The sequence below is a fragment of the Labeo rohita genome, unplaced genomic scaffold (assembly GCF_022985175.1).
Source record: "Labeo rohita strain BAU-BD-2019 unplaced genomic scaffold, IGBB_LRoh.1.0 scaffold_201, whole genome shotgun sequence".
In the NCBI taxonomy this organism is placed as follows: Eukaryota; Metazoa; Chordata; class Actinopteri; order Cypriniformes; family Cyprinidae; genus Labeo; species Labeo rohita.
The window spans coordinates 1-18,542 of NW_026128231.1; the positions used below are offsets into that span (position 1 = coordinate 1).

Genomic DNA, 18,542 nt, shown 5'->3' on the forward strand with positions numbered 1-18,542 from the left:
AAATTATCATTATTATATTGTAATATTAAGTTTAAATATTAAATTTAATATGAATTTAATATTAAATACTGTATTATTGTACAGTGCAATATGATTATTGCTATAGCAATAGTTTTTTAGTTATATAGTTTTATAGTTATAGTAAAATTATTAGTACTACTAAAAATAATAAAATGTATTTTTTTTATTTTATAGTACAATAGTATTATTGTGATAATCATTTATTTATTGATTTCTTATAATTTAAATAATAATAATAATAATAATATTAATCAAATTATGAAATATATTTTAGTGTTATTTAAACTATAATAAATCAATAAATAAATGGTATGACCGTGTAACAGAGACTCCAGGGAAGCGTGATATATCCAAGTGCGAGCTTTATTACACAGATCGTGGTCAAGACAGGCAGGGTTGATCTCCAAACAAACAGAGTAAACCAGGGGAAAACAATTGCGTAATCCAGAAAACAGGCAGAACGTTAAAATACCAGAGGGCAGTCAAAGTAGCAAAATAAACATGGCAAGGAAACAGAACTAAATGGCAAAACAATGCAAAACTATGACATGAAACAAAACCGTGGCAAAAACAAGGCAATGAAACAAGAGAAAATGCTTAGTAGAGTTTGCAATAGTTTGCAGAGTCTGTTTGGTTTAGGCCTCCTTATATGGCCACCAAACAGGAAGTAACCCATGAAGCAGCAGAGGGAGTGGTAATAGAGAGTCAATGGGTGAGGGCTCCCTCTGCTGGTGTGGCGTTACAGAATCCCCCACGTCCACCATGTTAGATTCCAAGTAACCTGGAGCCATGGCGGAGCAGGTAGCAATGGCGGGGCAGGCAGAGCAGGGAGCCATGGGCAGGACAGGCAAAGCATGCAGAGCAGGCAGCCATGGCGGGGCAGGCAGAGCAGGCAGAACAGGGAGCAATGGCGGGACAGGCAGAGCAGACAGGAGCAAAAATATCCACAATGGAACTAAGAACATCCATAGCAGAGCAGAGAGTTTATGATTAGCCTTCTTGGCCGTGACATGGCAGGCAGAGGGTTCATAATAGGTTTCCTTAGCCGTGACAGGACAGGCAGAGAATTCATGATAGGCCTCCTTGGCCGTGACATGATGGGCAGAGAGTTCATAGGAGGACGCCACCCCCATAGGAGGTTCTGCTGCCGGAGCCACCACCTCCGGGGGTATTGCCGCAGGCTCGTGGTTAGACGTGGCAGTGAGTTCATGGGTGTACGCCGCCTCCTTTGGAGGATCTACAGCATGAGCTGACACCTCTGGAGGCATAGGCGCAAATTCTTTGACAGACAAGGCCTCTGGAGCAGACTTGTGGACAGACGAGGCCTCTGGAGCAGACTCGTGGACAGACGAGGCCTCTGGAGCAGACTCGTGGACCGATGAGGCTTCTGGAGAGCAGTGTGTGGCCCACACGCTCAACATGGCAACAGCCATTACAGGCAACACAGTAGATAGTGGGATGCCTACCGGTCTTGAGAGTGTGGACGCTGTGGACATGTGGCTTGGGAGCGTGGGCTCTGCGTGGCTTGGGAGCGTGGGCTCTGCGTGGCTTGAGCGATGAGACGAGACTTGGCAAGGCTTTGAATGGACGGCTGAGACCTGACGAGGCTCTAGACAATCAGCTGAGACGTGACAAGGCTCTTGGGGGTCAGCTGAGACATGATGAGACTCAAGGAGATCAGCTGAGATGTGACGAGGCTCTTGGAGGTCGGACGGGACCTGGCGAGGTTCTGGCATGACGGCTGTGGCTTGGCGAGGCTCCATACTAGCAGTCATGTCGTGATAAGGTGCTGTTAGGAGCGCAGCTGTTTCTTGACTTGATTCAGGAAGGTCTGCCGTGACTTGACTTGACTCAGGGAGGTCTGTCGTGAATTGACTTGGCTTGGAAACAACAGCAGTAACTTGTCTTGGCTCATGAAGATCTGCTGTAACTTGGTTTGGCTCATGAAGATCAACTGTGGCTTGGCTTGGTTCGGGGAAGACAGCAGCAACTTGACTTGACACAGGAACAACAGCTGTATCGTGGCTTGATTCAGGAACAACAGCTGTAACTTGACTTGACTCATGGTGAAAAGCTGTGACTTGGCTTGACTCATGGGGAACAACAGCTGTGTCTTGGCTTGACTCATGGAGAACAGCTGTGACTTGGCTTGACTCGTGGAGAACAGCTGTGACTTGGCTTGACTCATGGGGAACAGCTGTAACTTGGCTTGACTCATGAGGAATAGCTGTGACTTGGCTTGACTCATGGAGAACAACAGCTGTGTCTTGGCTTGACTCATGGAGAACAGCTCTGACTTGGCTTGACTCGTGGAGAACAGCTGTGATTTGGCTTGACTTGTGGGGAACAGCTGTGACTTGGCTTGACTCATGGAGAACAACAGCTGCATCTTGGCTTGACTCATGGAGAACAGCAGCTGCGTCTTGGCTTGACTCATGGAGAACAACAGCTGTAACTTGACTTGATTCCGAAGTAACAGCTGTAACTTGACGTGGCTCAGGAATCACAGCTGTTACTTGACTTAGCACTGAGAATGCAGCCCTGACTTGACTTGACACTGGAGGATCAGGCATCACTTGATTAACTTTGGGTGCGACAGACATGGCGAGGTGAGATTTGGATGAGACGATTTTGGATAGATGAGGCTCAGGCTTGGCAGCCATTTTGGCTGGGGACTCAGGTGGGGTGGCCATCTTGTGGATAGGCTTGGGGATGGCAGCCATCTTGTGGACAGGCTTGGGGATGGCGGCCATCTTGTGGACAGGCTTGGGGATGGCGGCCATCTTGTGGACTGGCTGTGGGAGGTCAGGCATGGCGTGAGCAGGCCCTGGAGCGGCAGGCTTGGCATGAGCAGGCATGGTGTGAGCAGGCCTTGAAGCAGAGGACGTTACGTGAGCAGGCCTTGGAGCGGCAGGTATGGCGTAAACAGACATTGGCTTGGTGGACATGACGTGAGTGGGCTTTGGCATGGTAGGCATGGCGTGAGAGGGTTCTGGCATGATACTAACTATTCCGGACATGACAGAAAAATTGGGAGATACTGGGGGATAGCAGGGTTCCTCATTAGCAATCCCCACAGTAAATGGTGAACCCGCCAAACGGAGCGCACAGTCAATAAATTCTTCTAGTGTAGCCGAGCATTTGTTATCTGGTATTAGGTCATATAAACAGTCCTTAAGTCCGCTGCAAAAGATACCCTTAAGGGCAACATCATTAAAGTCCACTAAATAGCGCAAATTACAAAAATCCTCCACATACTCCTCTATAGCCCGATTACCTTGACGCAGGCAGAGGAGGCGTGATGCTGGGTTCATGGTTGATCTGTGTCCAAAAGCTGCTGGATCTTTGGGGCGGTGAAGTATTCTGTAACGGAGACTCCAGGGAAGCGTGATAGATCCAAGTGCGAGCTTTATTACACAGATCGTGGTCAAGACAGGCAGGGTTGATCTCCAAACAAACCGAGTAAACCAGGGCAAAACAATAGTGTAATTCAGAAAACAGGCAGAACGTTAAAATACCAGAGGGCAGTCAAAGTAGCAAAATAAACAAGGCAATGAAACAAGGCAAAAACTATGGCAAGGAAACAGAACTAAACAATGGCAAAACAAGGCAAAACTATGACATGAAACAAAACCGTGGCAAAAACAAGGCAATGAAACAAGAGAAAACGCTTAGTAGAGTCCGCACAGCAAAACAATACTTCGCAGAGTCTGTTTGGTTTAGGCCTCCTTATATGGCCACCAAACAGGAAGTAACCCATGAAGCAGCAGAGGGAGTGGTAACAGAGAGTCAATGGGTGAGGGCTCCCTCTGCTGGCGTGGTGTTACAGATCGCAATAATACTGAACTATAAAATAAAAATATATTTTATTATTATTAAATATTTTAAAATAATTTTAATTTTAGAGTGTAATAGGATTATTGTAGTTGTAACTTTTTATTATTTCTAATTTAGATAATAGGATAATTGCAATTTCAACACATTTCTTTAGTTATTTATTTTAATTAAAATAATAATTAAGTATATAAAACAGATACAAAATACTTCAGCTAAAGTCGCATTTGGATTATATCTAAAGGTAAAAACTTCAATTCAGCAGTTTGTACATATTTTAACACATTTGTTCATAAATATATTATCATTACAACATGTTCACTTTAAAACGCTGAAAATATTTTCTAAACTATTATATTAAAAAATATTCTGTCAGCTTCTTTTACTGCTTAAGAATTGAATACAGCTTTACTGTAGTTACAATAATTATATTTTATTAAATGCTGTGATTATATTCATGATTCATACATTCAGACATTTCACATATTCATCATCAATTACAATTTGATCTCAGGATGATATAACATTGTGTTTTATGATTTCTGCACAAACAATAGTTTGATCATTGTCAGCTAAAAGATCATTTTGATAACAATAATACAAATGATTAATGTGACGTTACAATAAAAAGACATTTATTATGTTATTTGAGTGACAGAAGTTCATCTGCAGTATTAATGTGATGAAGAGACTCTATAACATCTCACTGTTACTGTTTCATCATCAGCTCAAAGCATTATGGGTACAATCTCTCATCAGTTTATTCTCATTCATCAACACAGTTTCAGTGATGATCCAGCACCAACCCAAAACCCAGCACAGAGCGTCTGAGTGAATGTGATCTGTTCTGTGTGGATGAGACTCATTGTGTCAGAGACGCTGTAGAAGGACAGAGTTCCTGCACTCTCATCCACATACACTCCTATTATATAGATACCATCATCATCATCATCATCATCATTCACTCCTATTCTACTGATGATGGGCTTTACAGGGAGTTCAGTCTTTATCTTATTGTGTATGAATGAGTATCTGTAGTGAGAGCAGTTCAAACTCCAGGACTGATCATTATTTCCAAACGCACACTCATCGCCCCGTCCCTTCCTGCTGATGCTCTTATATGACACTGATATAAACACACGTCCACTCCACTCAATCTCCCAGTAACAGCGTCCACACACACTCTCTCTACACAACACCTGAGGAAAATAATCAAATCTGTCTGGATGATCAGGATATGACTGATTCTTCATCACACATGTCACTGTTCTGTTCTCCTCAGACAGACTGAAATAATTGTTTGCTGTGTTTGGATCCAGTGTGAGAAAACAGGCATCTGAACACAAGAACAGACACATTTATAACACAACAACAATCACTACAGCTGTGTGTGTGATGTGTGTGGTGTGTGTTGTGTGTGATTGCGCTGGTTATCATTTTATTATAGAAAATCATTATACAACTCATCCTGTTGCAAAAAGAAAAAACGTTTGAATGCAGATCCATATGTGAGATGACAACAAAAAAATATATATCAGAATAAAATAAACCTTTTTATAATAGTGTTGAATTACAGTGATCAGGAGGGCACATGTTTGTTTCACTTAGTTTTGTTGTGGCCACGAGATTCTGTTTAGAGAACAACATCCATTTTTATCATTCATCCCACAGTCTTGTAAATCTGTTAACTGATAATCTTTTTTCTGTAGTATTTGTATATTCTCATTATTATTATTATTATTATTATTAGCCTATTATTATTGGTAATATGTTATATTTATTTATTTCCATTCATTTTGATCTCTACATAACACTCTGAATAGTTTTGTAAATAATAGCTTACTGTAAATGCTCGACATGCCAGTAATGCTTTGATTATGCTATATGACTGGAATGTTTACTAGAATGCAGTTTAAAGGTTAAATATAACATATATTTCATTTTATTTTACCTGATTAATAGACTATAATCATAAATACTATAGTGTTTAATTGAGGAATAAATCATTCACATAGTTTCATTTGTAAATGAAAAAAAAAACACATTCATTTATCACACACGGGCATAAATACAATCATTACATCAAAACTTTATTGCCATAATTGTCAGGCAGTTTACAGTATTTGCAAAATATATATAGGCTATATAGCAAATACTAGCACAATCATACAGAATGTTAATTGGCTAAATAACTATAAATCTCTCTCTCTCTTTCTCTCTCTCTCTCTCTCTCTCTCTCTCTCTCTATATATATATATATATATATATATATATATAGCCCCAACCAGTTAATATAATAAATAAATAAATAAATGATATACATGAGCAGTTAACAGATTTAACAGACTGTGGGTTAAATAACATTGATTTATCCATCTCTGATAATCTTGGGTTATTATGGTCATGCAGGTTTGTTTATATATTAGGCTGTGTCTAATGTATAACCTGCTTTCTGGAACCCCAACCCCCCTCAACCGAACAAATTAGATTCAATTGTTTGTTTCTATTGTCCTCATTTGTAAGTCACTTGAATAAAAAAACATCTGCCAAATGACTAAATGTAAATGTAATGTAAATATAAACATACATTTCTTCAGTCCTGCTGTAATCCTGGATTCTCCTCCATAATCAACACTAGAAAACACACACAGACACATTCAGTCAGTAAACTATCAGTAAATTATATTTTCAATTATGATCTTGGCTTTCAATGACTATGTAAACAAGACAATCAAGATAAAACTACACATTAAAGCATGATTTAAACAGACATGCAATATCATAAACATTCTAGAAATGTGCGAACATGTTAGAATAGCACAACAGTTATCATCGATAAATCTCACATAAATAATAGAGATTCTGCAGCAATAACATTTATTCCTACACTTCACAAGAGTTTGAAGAATCTCCATCAGTGAGACGAGTGTTTGAGTCTCAAACCATGAAATCAACATCTGCATCAAATGCAGGGAAATGTTTAATATAACAGATGAATTTCAGGTTTACAGGAAACTCTGGCAGACACAAACAGAGAAATAAGCACAATAATTTAAAACATTAATATTCATAAATCTCACATTTGTGCTAGAAATTATATAGACATAACTGTATCTTTAATAAAGAGTTTGCAGGAGAAATACTGACAGTAAGATGTTCCTGTGTTCAGACTGAATGTGTTTCTGCAGACAGCTCTTTTATTTATAATGTAGTTATTTTAAACTCTCTTAAAAAAACTGTTTATTGAAACTTTGATTTTAATATTTTGTGGTACTGAATAATATTTACCATTAAATTATTTACCATTTATTACTGTAATGAGTGCTCAGACGCAGTCGGATCCATTTGCAAGCTTTAATGAAGGCAGGGTCACACAGGCAAGGGTCAAACACACCAATAAACAGTTGTAGCAAAGGAGAGACAATAATCAGTACCAGAGTCCGGGCAGAGTATCGGGGTATCAAGCTGTAATCGTAATCCGTGTCCAGGCAGAAGGTCGAGGTATGAAGCTGTAATCGTAAATCCAAGGCAGTCAAAGGTAAGGGGAAAAACGCTCAGAGTTGCAGCCGGGGCTAGACAAAACTTTGCGGCAAATTGCCGCGAACCAGGTGCTTAAATAGCGGAGAAAACAAAGAACACCTGTGGTGGAAATCACCGAGGTGCGTGGGTGAAACGAGTCCGAGTGGGAACGTTAAAACTCCGGGGAAGGTTCCCGCTGATGACGGTCGGAGAGAGCCACGGAGGTCTGACTTATGACAGAGCCCCCCCCCCCTGCGAGCGGCTCCTGAAGCGAGTGGCCTGCTGGCGCCGGGGTCTTCCTCGAGGTCTGGGAGCTGGTCTTTCCGGGTGATTCTGGTGGAAAGCCGGATCCAGGATGTCCTGGGCATTAACCCATGATCTTTCCTCTGGACCATAGCCCTCCCAGTCGATTAGGTATTGAAGCATACGCCCCCGGCGCTGAGAGTCCAGGATTTCGTGAACCTGGTAGGCCTCTTCACCGTTGATGATCAGGGGGGGAACCTCAGGTGTCGTGACCTCATCCTGGTCCCTCTCTCCTTCCGGAGCATCAGCGGGCTTGAGCAGGGAAACATGAAAGGTGGGTGAGATCTTGTACTGAGCAGGTAAATCGAGATGGGATGAAACTGGTGTTATTTGTTTAGTGATTTGAAAGGACCCACGTACCTTGGATTTAACTTCCTACAGGGTTGCCGCAGGCGGAGGTTCTTGGTGGATAACCAGACCCATTGTCCGGGCTCGTAGATTGGGTTCTGGCACCGACGGCGGTCGGCTTGTTCTGTGAATCTTCGAACAGCCCGTTGCAAGTGCACATGTGCCTGATCCCAGGTTTCTTCGCTCCGACGAAGCCAATGATCCAGGGTTGGGAGGTTGGTAGGCTCCCCCGACCATGGGAACAGCGGAGGCTGAAACCCGAGCACACACTGGAAGGGTGTCATACCTGTGGCTGGCTTGCGGAGTGAATTCTGGGCATACTCTGCCCAAAGAAGGTACTGACTCCAGTCCTGTTGATTTCGGTGACAGTATGAGCGTAGAAACCTGGTGAGCTCTTGATTTAATCTTTCCGCCTGTCCATTCGCCTGGGGATGGTAACCGGAGGTTAAGCTGACGTTAATGTTCATCTTTTCACAGAAGGCATTCCACAGGCGAGAGGTAAATTGGGGACCACGGTCTGAAACAATGTCCTCCGGGATCCCGTAGAAGCGGAATACTTGTTCCATGAGAATTTCTGCGGTGTCCCATGCGGTGGGTAGTTTGGTGAGTGGGATGAGGTGGCAGGCCTTTGAAAAATGGTCAACGATGGTGAGTATGGTGGTGTAGTGGTTAGAGGCAGGTAGGTCTGTTATAAAGTCTATGGCGAGGTGTGACCATGGCCTTTGGGGCACAGGAAGTGGATGGAGAAGGCCGGCTGGTCTCTGGTGTGAGGTCTTGGTGAACTGGCAGGTGGGGCAGTGCTGCACGAAATGAATGACGTCGGTGGATACGGTGGGCCACCAGGAGCGGTTACTCACTAACTCAGCAGTTGTGGTGATACCGGGGTGTCCGGAACTGGGACTGTCGTGGACCAGATGGAGCACTCGGGAGCGTACGGACTCTGGTACATATTCCTTGTCTTGAGGACAGTCTGGAGGTGCTGGTTCCAATGTCTGGGCCTCAGTTATCTCGGCCATAGTATCCCAAAGTACAGGAGCCACAATGAGTGGAGGAGGGATGATGTACTCAGGGCTGCTGTTCGGGATGGGAGGATCAAACTGGCGAGATAGGGCATCGGCCTTGCCGTTCTTTGAGCCTGGACGGTATGAGATTCTGAAATTAAAACGAGTGAAAAAGAGTGCCCATCTGGCTTGTCTTGAATTGAGCCTCTTTGCTGATTGGATGTACTCAAGATTTCTATGGTCGGTTAGAACTAGGAACCGGTGTTTGGAGCCCTTGAGCCAGTGTCGCCACTCCTCCAAGGCACACTTCATGGCAAGAAGCTCACGATCTCCCACATCGTAATTTCGTTCAGCGGGGTTCAGTTTGCGTGAGAAGTAAGCACAAGGGAATAATTTGGGTGGACTGCCATGACGTTGTGAAAGAATAGCCCCAATTCCGCTGTTGGATGCATCAACCTCTATGGTGAATTCGAGTTCTGGGTCGGGGTGCCGAAGAATAGGTGCAGTGGTAAAGCGGTTCTTCAAATCTTGGAAGGCTTGCTCACTCTGGGGAGTCCATCGTAGAATGTTCGGGCCCTTGCGTGTCATAGAGGTGAGTGGGGCCGCTACCTGACTAAAATTTTGGATAAACCGTCGATAGAAATTTGCAAATCCGAGGAAGCGTTGTAGGTCTTTGATGGTTTTGGGTCGTGGCCAGTTGAGTACGGAGGTTACCTTCTGATCATCCATAGTCACCCCCTCTGCACTGATGATGTACCCGAGGAATGAGATGCGTGTTTGATGAAACTCACATTTTTGGAGCTTTGCGTAGAGCTGGTGTTGAATGAGACGCTTCAAGACTGCTCGAACGTGTTGAACATGTGACTGGAAATCCTCAGAGTAAACCAGAATGTCATCGATGTAGACTATGACATGGTGATTCAGCATATCCCGGAAGATGTCGTTGACGAGGGCTTGAAAGATGGAAGGACTATTGGCCAGGCCGAAGGGCATTACCTGGTACTCGTAGTGCCCGGTGGTAGTGGAAAAGGCGGTTTTCCATTCGTCCCCCTGCTTGATACGGATCAAGTTGTAAAGCACTCCTTAAATCTAGTTTGGTGAAGAATCGGGCCTTGCGAAGCTGTTCCAGGGCAGAAGGTACGAGGGGTAGAGGATAGCGGTACTTAACCGTGATGTCGTTCAACCCCCGATAGTCTATGCATGGCCGCAGTCCGCCATCTTTCTTTTTAACAAAGAAGAACCCCGCTGAGGCTGGTGAGGTGGATGGTCGGATAAAGCCTTTGGCTAGTTCCTCCTGAATGTAGTTCTTCATGTTCTCAGTCTCGGGCTGCGACAGTGGGAAGATACGACCTTTCGGAGGTGTGGTTCCTGGGAGCAGAACAATAGCACAGTCCGTGGGCCGGTGCGGTGGGATTTGAGTAGCCCCCTCCTTGCTGAATGCGATTTGCTGGTCGTGGTATTGTGCAGGTAGGTGATCGTGAAGTTCCTTCAGAGTTGTGAGTTCCGATGGTGGTCCAGGAAGGTCCGGGAGACCCCTGATGCAATGCTGGTGACAGTGGGGGGACCATTGGGTTATTTCTCTCTCAGCCCAAGAGATGGTGGGGTTATGGAGTTCAAGCCAGGGCAGACCGAGGATGATTGGGTGCTCTGGTGACTGAATGGTGAAGAAACGAATGGTCTCTTGGTGAAGTGGTCCGATGTGTAGTGTGACATCCTCAGTGACAGATGTTACTCTCCCTGATCCAAGGGGACGGCCATCTAGGGCTGCCACGGCCATCCGAGATCCACATGGAAGAAGAGGAATATCATAGAGTTTAGCATAATTCCCATCGATAAAATTCCCAGCTGCCCCAGAGTCTATGAATGCAGTGGTTCTAAGTTCACGGTTCTTGAAACTGATTTTAACCTGAATGGTTAGGGAATTATTCAAAGGATTTACACTCACCCGTGACGGGGTCTGTGGTGGTCGAACAGGACAATTGGCCCGGATGTGATTAGGCTGGCCGCAGTATAGACAGAGGTGGCGTTCTTCCTGGGTAAGGTGGGTGTAACCAATCTGCATGGGTTCAGGATCGGCAGTGCGAGAAGTAGCTGGTTGTGGTGTGTATGGGCGATGTCCGTGACGTGAGCGGATAAGGTTGTCGATTTGGATGGCAAGCTCCATGAATTGTTCCAATGACTTTCCTTCATTGCGACATGCGAGTTCTGCTTGGAGATCGTCACGCAGACCTCTGCGGTACATCACCTTTAGTGGCGCTGGTGGCCAGCCAGTCTGCGCTGCCAGGGTACGGAACCTCAGAGTGTAGTCAGCGGCCGTGTAAGTGCCTTGTTTCAGGGTTAATATCTCCTCGCCGGGCTCCTTGCCGCCAGCAGAGTGGTCAAATACCTCGCGAAACTGTTGTAAAAACCTCTGATAGCTGGGAAAGGCCATCTGCCTGCCCTCCCAGAGTGCCGTGGCCCACTCCAGTGCCTGTCCTGTGAGCAATGAGCAGATCAGTGAGACCTTACTGTCATCGGTCGTGAAACTTTGAGGTTGCTGGCTGATATAAATTGTGCATTGGAGAAGAAAGGCCTTACACTTCCCTGGGGCTCCGTCGAATTTATCAGGAAGTGACAAGCGTGCCTGATTACTCGTGGTGGGTGTAGGTGGAGGCGGGGCTACCGCGGCCGCAGATGGTTGACTCAAGGCAGAGATAGATGCAGTCAGAGCCTGAAGTGACTGGACGATCTCCTCAGTGCGTCGATTCAGATTCTCTAGTTGTTGATGGTGGGAGGCCAGCACTGATCCTTGATGGGACATCTCAGTTGCCAACTGATAGATAGCCGCTGGATCCTGAGGTGGCGAAGTTTTCTGTAATGAGTGCTCAGACGCAGTCGGATCCATTTGCAAGCTTTAATGAAGGCAGGGTCACACAGGCAAGGGTCAAACACACCAATAAACAGTTGTAGCAAAGGAGAGACAATAATCAGTACCAGAGTCCGGGCAGAGTATCGGGGTATCAAGCTGTAATCGTAATCCGTGTCCAGGCAGAAGGTCAAGGTATCAAGCTGTAATCGCAAATCCAAGGCAGTCAAAGGTAAGGGGAAAAACGCTCAGAGTTGCAGCCGGGGCTAGACAAAACTTTGCGGCAAATTGCCGCGAACCAGGTGCTTAAATAGCGGAGAAAACAAGGAACACCTGTGGTGGAAATCACCGAGGTGCGTGGGTGAAACGAGTCCGGGTGGGAACGTTAAAACTCCGGGGAAGGTTCCCGCTGATGACGGTCGGAGAGAGCCACGGAGGTCTGACTTATGACAATTACCATAAGAGTAAGTAAAAATTATAGAAAAAAATATTTTATGCTATTTTTCAACTATTGCAGTACTTAAAGGGTCATGACATGGATCTTTACATTTTTTATATGTTCCTTGATGTTCACTTGTTGCACAAAACAAAACAAACAAAAAACTAATATATGTGCATAAAAATGATTATTTTTAACAGGGGTGGTTTCTTCATTAGGGCAATAGGGTGAAAGGGAGAGTTTTTTCTATTACATTCAACCACAGTGATATGCTGTCACTGCTCTAGACTGTTTGTTCTGCCTCTGCATATATAGTTCAATCAGCATCAAGCCACATTATGTGGAGTACAGCCCCTTTTGGGGCGATTTCACTTTGGCTGATTCTCATAGTCCACGTTCACACAGCAGTAGAAAACGGTTGTCAATACTATATTTGAGTCCTTAATACGGTACGGATATTTACAGGCATGACAACCGTATTCTATAACCAAACTCACACCGTAAATTTTCAGGACTCACAACCGCATTTGTGAATCACACGCTCTGTGTGAACAGAACAGGACTGGACAACTAGTTGTCTGTCATGTTATTCAGTGCAAGAGAGCCGCTCTGTCACACAAATGCGTGTCTACTGTGTGCTGCTGCTTTAATGTGTGGTTTCTGTAAGTTACAGTGATGGAGAAATGAGCTGTTTGTCATCTGAAAGTTTTATATCCGGTCTCCACCGGAGCCGCTTCCTCCCTTCAGTTAAGTTTTCTGCACGCTGCTCAAATGCTTCGATCTCCACTTAAATTTAAAAGCTGCTGTCGGTTAATGATGATTTGATGGACGAACTCGCAGCTAGATTGGACTCTTGTGTCAGAAAGTGCTAAAATTTTCAGTTTTTACGGACGTCACCATCTTTGATATTGCTTTGGTCTCTGTTGCTATGGTTATTCGTAAGGAATATGGGCTTGACTCCTGTTGCACGTGCATACAGACAGTACTCGAAAATCGACTGTAAGCTGCTGTGTGAACGGGACATTTCGAGACTCACACCTGTAAGTAAATGCGGTTGTCAATACCAAAAACTGACAGTGAACGTGGCCATAGAAATACAAAGATTTTTTTTTGAACTGCGGGGACTGCAATGCAATCTCTATGAGTTCCTATGAGTGCTTTCATCATCATGCGTAACCTCAACTAGTGCAGCAATTGGTGGTAACAAACATACCTCTATTTATTATCTTTAAGCTGATGTCTGGAATACCAATACCAGTAAAGTTTGATGGATGACGAATGTAATGGAGGTAAAGATGATTACAGTGACATACAAGGAGTTGTACATTATTAAGTTTTTTAGAACGAACCCTCACTAAAGAAGCGTTTTTATAGTAGTTTTCAATGGTCAGTGGTGTTGATAGGCACTGGTTCACTGGTCATGTTCAGCTGCCTTCAGATCACCACATTCAATAAATTCTGAATGTTTTGCTTTTTCAGTTTGTGTTTTGCTCTGTTTAATAATTCTGAATGGATCCATATGTATTTATATACAGTCAGGTTAAGGTGACTGGTATAGTGGTCTGTTGTCATCTCTGTGTGGTCCTGTTTGGTATTGCAGCTTGACTTTGTGTGGAACGGAGTTTTGCCATTTTGGCCACTGTTCACTACAATGTGTGGAAAGCAGGACCAGCTCCAGGCATGGGCAGGCAAATGACTGTCTTGCCCACCCAATCAGAATTAGATAAAGATTATGTTAATTTTTCATGCAGTGATTAAAACCAATCTGAAGTGGACTGTATGTTGAGAAATTTAAGATATAGCTGGAGACTGCCCCAACAGTAATAAAATAACATCAGGAAATTGCTGCAAGTCACGCTGATTTCACATGGAGGCTTCAGTCTGTTGCATTAAAGCAGAGGCTGACAACAAGCGAAAAGGGGAAAAAATATTTGTGCGCTATCACAGGGAGTTTGTGAGTTATGAGGAGTTTTACATGACTATGTATCATAGGCTACCACTGAAATGACCTGAGCAGTTGAATTAATGTTCTAAAAAACCTGCTCATTCAATGAGGAGGGGGTGGGGGGTATAATAATTCAGTGTACTATACACTGAATATATGCAACATTACCTTTTAAGGTATATACTGTTGTATGAATGCAGGGATCAATGCTGAGCATCACCCATTGATGTTTGGTCTCTATACTTTTAGCACAATGTGTAGATTATTCTGGAATTGGTTTGGAGAGTGAATTATACATATACATTTTTTTTAAAGCATTGTTGTAAACATGGGCTTTAGGCTATGCAAATAGACCTCATATCAGAGAGGCCATACCATGGCCACCTCTGACAGCATCGGCCAATCAAAATGCTGGATCTGAAAGGCACCAACTTGCAGATCCCTCCTCCTCAGGGAAAGATTTAAAAGGTTCTCTTCAAGACAAAGATTTTGTACTAAGTGGTGTGGTCTACCTAGTTCTAAGTTTCATTGTGCTAAGCGGCGCTGTGCTAAGAACAATGCGGCAAGCCAAGAACTAAGCCGCTAAGTTGTTCTAAGGAGAAACAAGGAAGTTTTGCAAGAAGTGAGTTTGGAAACTGCCACAGCAACAACAACCACAAGCTTAGTGCCTCCCATCTTCTGCAACAACTTCAGAAGTGTCTTGTCAATGATCTTCCCTCCTGTGTGTTCCAGGTAGTCTGGATCTTCTGTACAGACTTCAGAACCTTCACCTTCAAGGCTCCTGTTTGTGTGTTCCAGACCAAAGGACTTTCATGGTGTCCAGGTGTTCATTGTTCACCAGTGCATTGTGCTCACGACGAATTCAACTACTCTCTTTCCACTGCAACATGGCCCAGGTCAAAAGTGGAAGTTTCATACTGTGTTCCAGTGTGTGGTAGTCTCTTGCCCTAATGCTGTCTTTTATTGAAACAGACAGTCAGTGGTTCTCAGTTTCAGTCCTGGTGTCCCCCTGCTCTGCATATTTTGCATGTCTCTCTTAGTTAACACACCTGATTCAGATCACCAGCTTGTTAGAAGTGAGCTCCATGCATGAACTGTGTTTCGACTGACATTGTCCCAATACAGTGTTCATTGCTCCCTACTCTGTGAGTGCAGGAAATCAGTTGAAATTGACTTAATTTCTTTATGGAGTTGCGCTACGCCATCTTCACACACAGACGAAACTTACTGGACAAGTGTGACATAATATATTATGGAGTGAGCAAGACGAGAAGCATGTGGATCCATATTCAAAGCTTCATTCTTAGACATGATCTAAAACAGGCAGTGATCAGCAAACCAGCAAACAAATAAAGACAGGGCAAGATAAAAGAGTAATCCAAAAATAGGCGAGGGTCAATCGATGGCGAACATAATCCAGAGGGTGAGGCAAAGTGTAATCCACAAACAGACAATAGTCCAGGCGAGATGCAAACAAAGTCCAAAACAGGAAGACAAAGGAATAATCCAAGACAGCCAATGCTTCCAGGGCAGGCAGCAAACAGACAAAATGAGAAGACAGGCTAAGATACAAGATTAGGGTAAACGGGTCAGATCATGGCAACACAAAAACTAGATAAGACTCGGAATGGCTCTGTAAAGTTGCTATCGCTAAGAAAGAGATAAACGCTAGCAATACTCAGCGCTGAACTGTGGTTAGAGTCTCATATATATTGTGTGTGTAATTGGCTGCAGGTGAGAACGTAATCAGTGAAATGGAACACAGGAAATGTAGTCCAGGTTGACGTGTAACAGTCCGTGTAGTGTGAGAGTCAATATAATCAGAAGACAACCTCTGGTGGCGAGCAGATGAAAGAACGCAGACAGGATTTGTGACGATGCCTCTGTAAATAAATAAAATTTAAATTCATGTCTTGCACACTTTAATGCCCTTTGAATAGAACATACTGTAGAACATACTACTACTACTGTAATATCCTGTGATGTCCACTTCGCAGGGCACTCACAGTCAAATAGAACAAATGTCTGAAGTGAAAAGAGAAACATGCAAAATATGCAGAGCAGGGGATATTTCAAATATTCCAGGCTCACTGAAATTGAGAAATACTTATGTAGGTAACATTAACTGGTAAAATAGTGTGGACTTTACCTCAGAATTTTTTTTCCGTACGACAAAATCAAATAAGTGTCTTATAAAAAGATACTTTTGTGCTATCCTACAAAGTGTTTTCTACAAACGTTTGTGATGACATGTATGCAAATTGCTCCTTCTGTGATCGCCAAACTGAAGATTTGTTTCATCTGTTTTTTGGTATTGTGAGTGTAGAAAAGGCCTGCTGTGCACATAGAGACATTACTGCCCCCTTGTGACTTTAAGACTTGGTATGCTGATGACTCAGCATTTCCCTTTAAGGATCCCTATTAACAGGATGCAGTTCTGCTTTTTTTATATAGACATAGAAATCATTTAGTTCAGATGGAAAACATATGCTGCACTAAACTGAAAATGTCTGTTCTGCTCTACACAGCCATGGTTCCCTGGTGAAAAAACCAGCATATGCTGGTAGGTATGTTATGATGATAATTTGGTAACCAGCATCCCAGCATCAAAACATACGTACCAGCATATGCTGGTTTTTTCACCAGGGTTTCCAGGTCTGTGTGACAAAACTAGCCCACGCCAGTCAAAAACATCTCAAAGTAGTGCAATGACCAAATCCCAAATATTAGAACTTCATATATACAGTATACATTTACATATATACAGTATACATTTACATTTACAGTATACATTTATATATATATATATATATATATATATATATATATCAGGTTTATTTAGAAAATAAAATGATTTCTCTATTTTATCGAATGCAATCCCAGTTCTGCACACAAACATACAGCAGAATGTAGACTAAAAACGTAGCAGAATATTTGTCTATGTTTTGGTGTGCAGTGCATTCTTTTGCCATAATACTTGCAGACTGCAACCAATAGAAATGCTTCTCTGTCTTTGTGCTCCTCACAGCACAGATTGTGAAAGCAAACTGCAGTTTTTGTAATTCATTATAACAAACAGTGTAGAGACGATGTAAATAATAGGTTCAGTGTGCAGTGTAGAGAGCTTCATTAATGAAAATGCACGTTTGTGAGATCGCGATGAACTAAGACAAGTGACAATTTTTAATGATTATAAAGGGAGTTAGTTTGAAAAAGTGAAATTCAATTTAGTTCCTTTCAAAATTGAAAAGAACACTGTTGTCTATGCTATATTTTGTCACCAAAAATAGTTTCAAAGTCACAGCTGAGCCACTGCACATCTATAGTCTTTGACACAAGCTGTGTCCGAAACCGCTCACTATCCACTATATAGTGCACTATATCGGGTGTCAGCCATTTTGTAGTGCTGTCCGAATTCTGAGTAAACGACTTCATTCCCTACATTCATTCACTACTTTTTGCCCACAATGCATTCTGATTTTGAGTGTACAACCTATGTACAATCGCTGAAGCACTATTTCCCACAATCCAATGCGGAGAACCGATAAGCTCGAAGAGAGAACGGGAGAGAGCGCGTTTAAACCATTACGTCTTTCTTATTTCTGCTTTAATGTTTATTTCATGCATTATTTATATTTAAATGTATAACGTAGGCTTTAACTGAGTTTAATATTTTACTAATTTACTGAGGTGGCATCTTTGTTAATTCACAAATATGATGATAATTTGGTGATTTTAAAAATGTTCGTTGGTAGCGTATTCATTCTGATGTAAAATTAACGGTCGCCTGAGGGCACTCCATTTGCATCTTCTGAGTGCAAAACGCTGTACAGGAGAATTTCAAGATACTACAAACAATGAATACATATGAATGTGTTAGTGTGTATTTATTTTTGTTGACAATATTTTAATAGTATTTAATGATTATTAACATATAAGCATTACAAAACAAATTAATAATATATGCAGAAGTATGTATAATTACAATATAAAGTAATTTCAAGTGTTATTGCTATATTTCTAAAATAAGGTACATGTAATATAAAAGCATATGTGACGAAGATGTTTTGCAAGTCTCGCGCACAATGTATACGTCATCGTCCGAATTAGTTCACTTCATTTCGTTCACTCCTTCTGATATAGTCCAGTTAACTGCCATACACTATAGGTGACCCTGGATCACAAAAGCAGTCGTAAGGGTAATTTTTTTCAAAATTGAGATTTATACATCATATGAAAGATGAATAAATAAGATTTTCATTGATGTATGGTTTGTTAGGATATGAC

General features: G+C 42.7%; 1 protein-coding gene across 1 annotated transcript in view; it reads right to left on the reverse strand.

The window, feature by feature from the left end:
* Positions 1–4,299: 4,299 nt before the first annotated feature.
* The window catches only part of LOC127159230 (protein NLRC3), a 56,255-nt gene continuing 42,012 nt past the window's right edge, over positions 4,300–18,542 (reverse strand). The window contains exons 4-5 of the mRNA XM_051102120.1: positions 6,443–6,489; positions 4,300–5,191 (exon numbers count right to left, since the gene is read on the reverse strand). Of these exons, the coding sequence (XP_050958077.1) occupies positions 4,629–5,191; positions 6,443–6,489 (610 nt within the window). The 3' untranslated portion in view covers positions 4,300–4,628. The remainder of the gene's footprint in view (positions 5,192–6,442; positions 6,490–18,542) is intronic.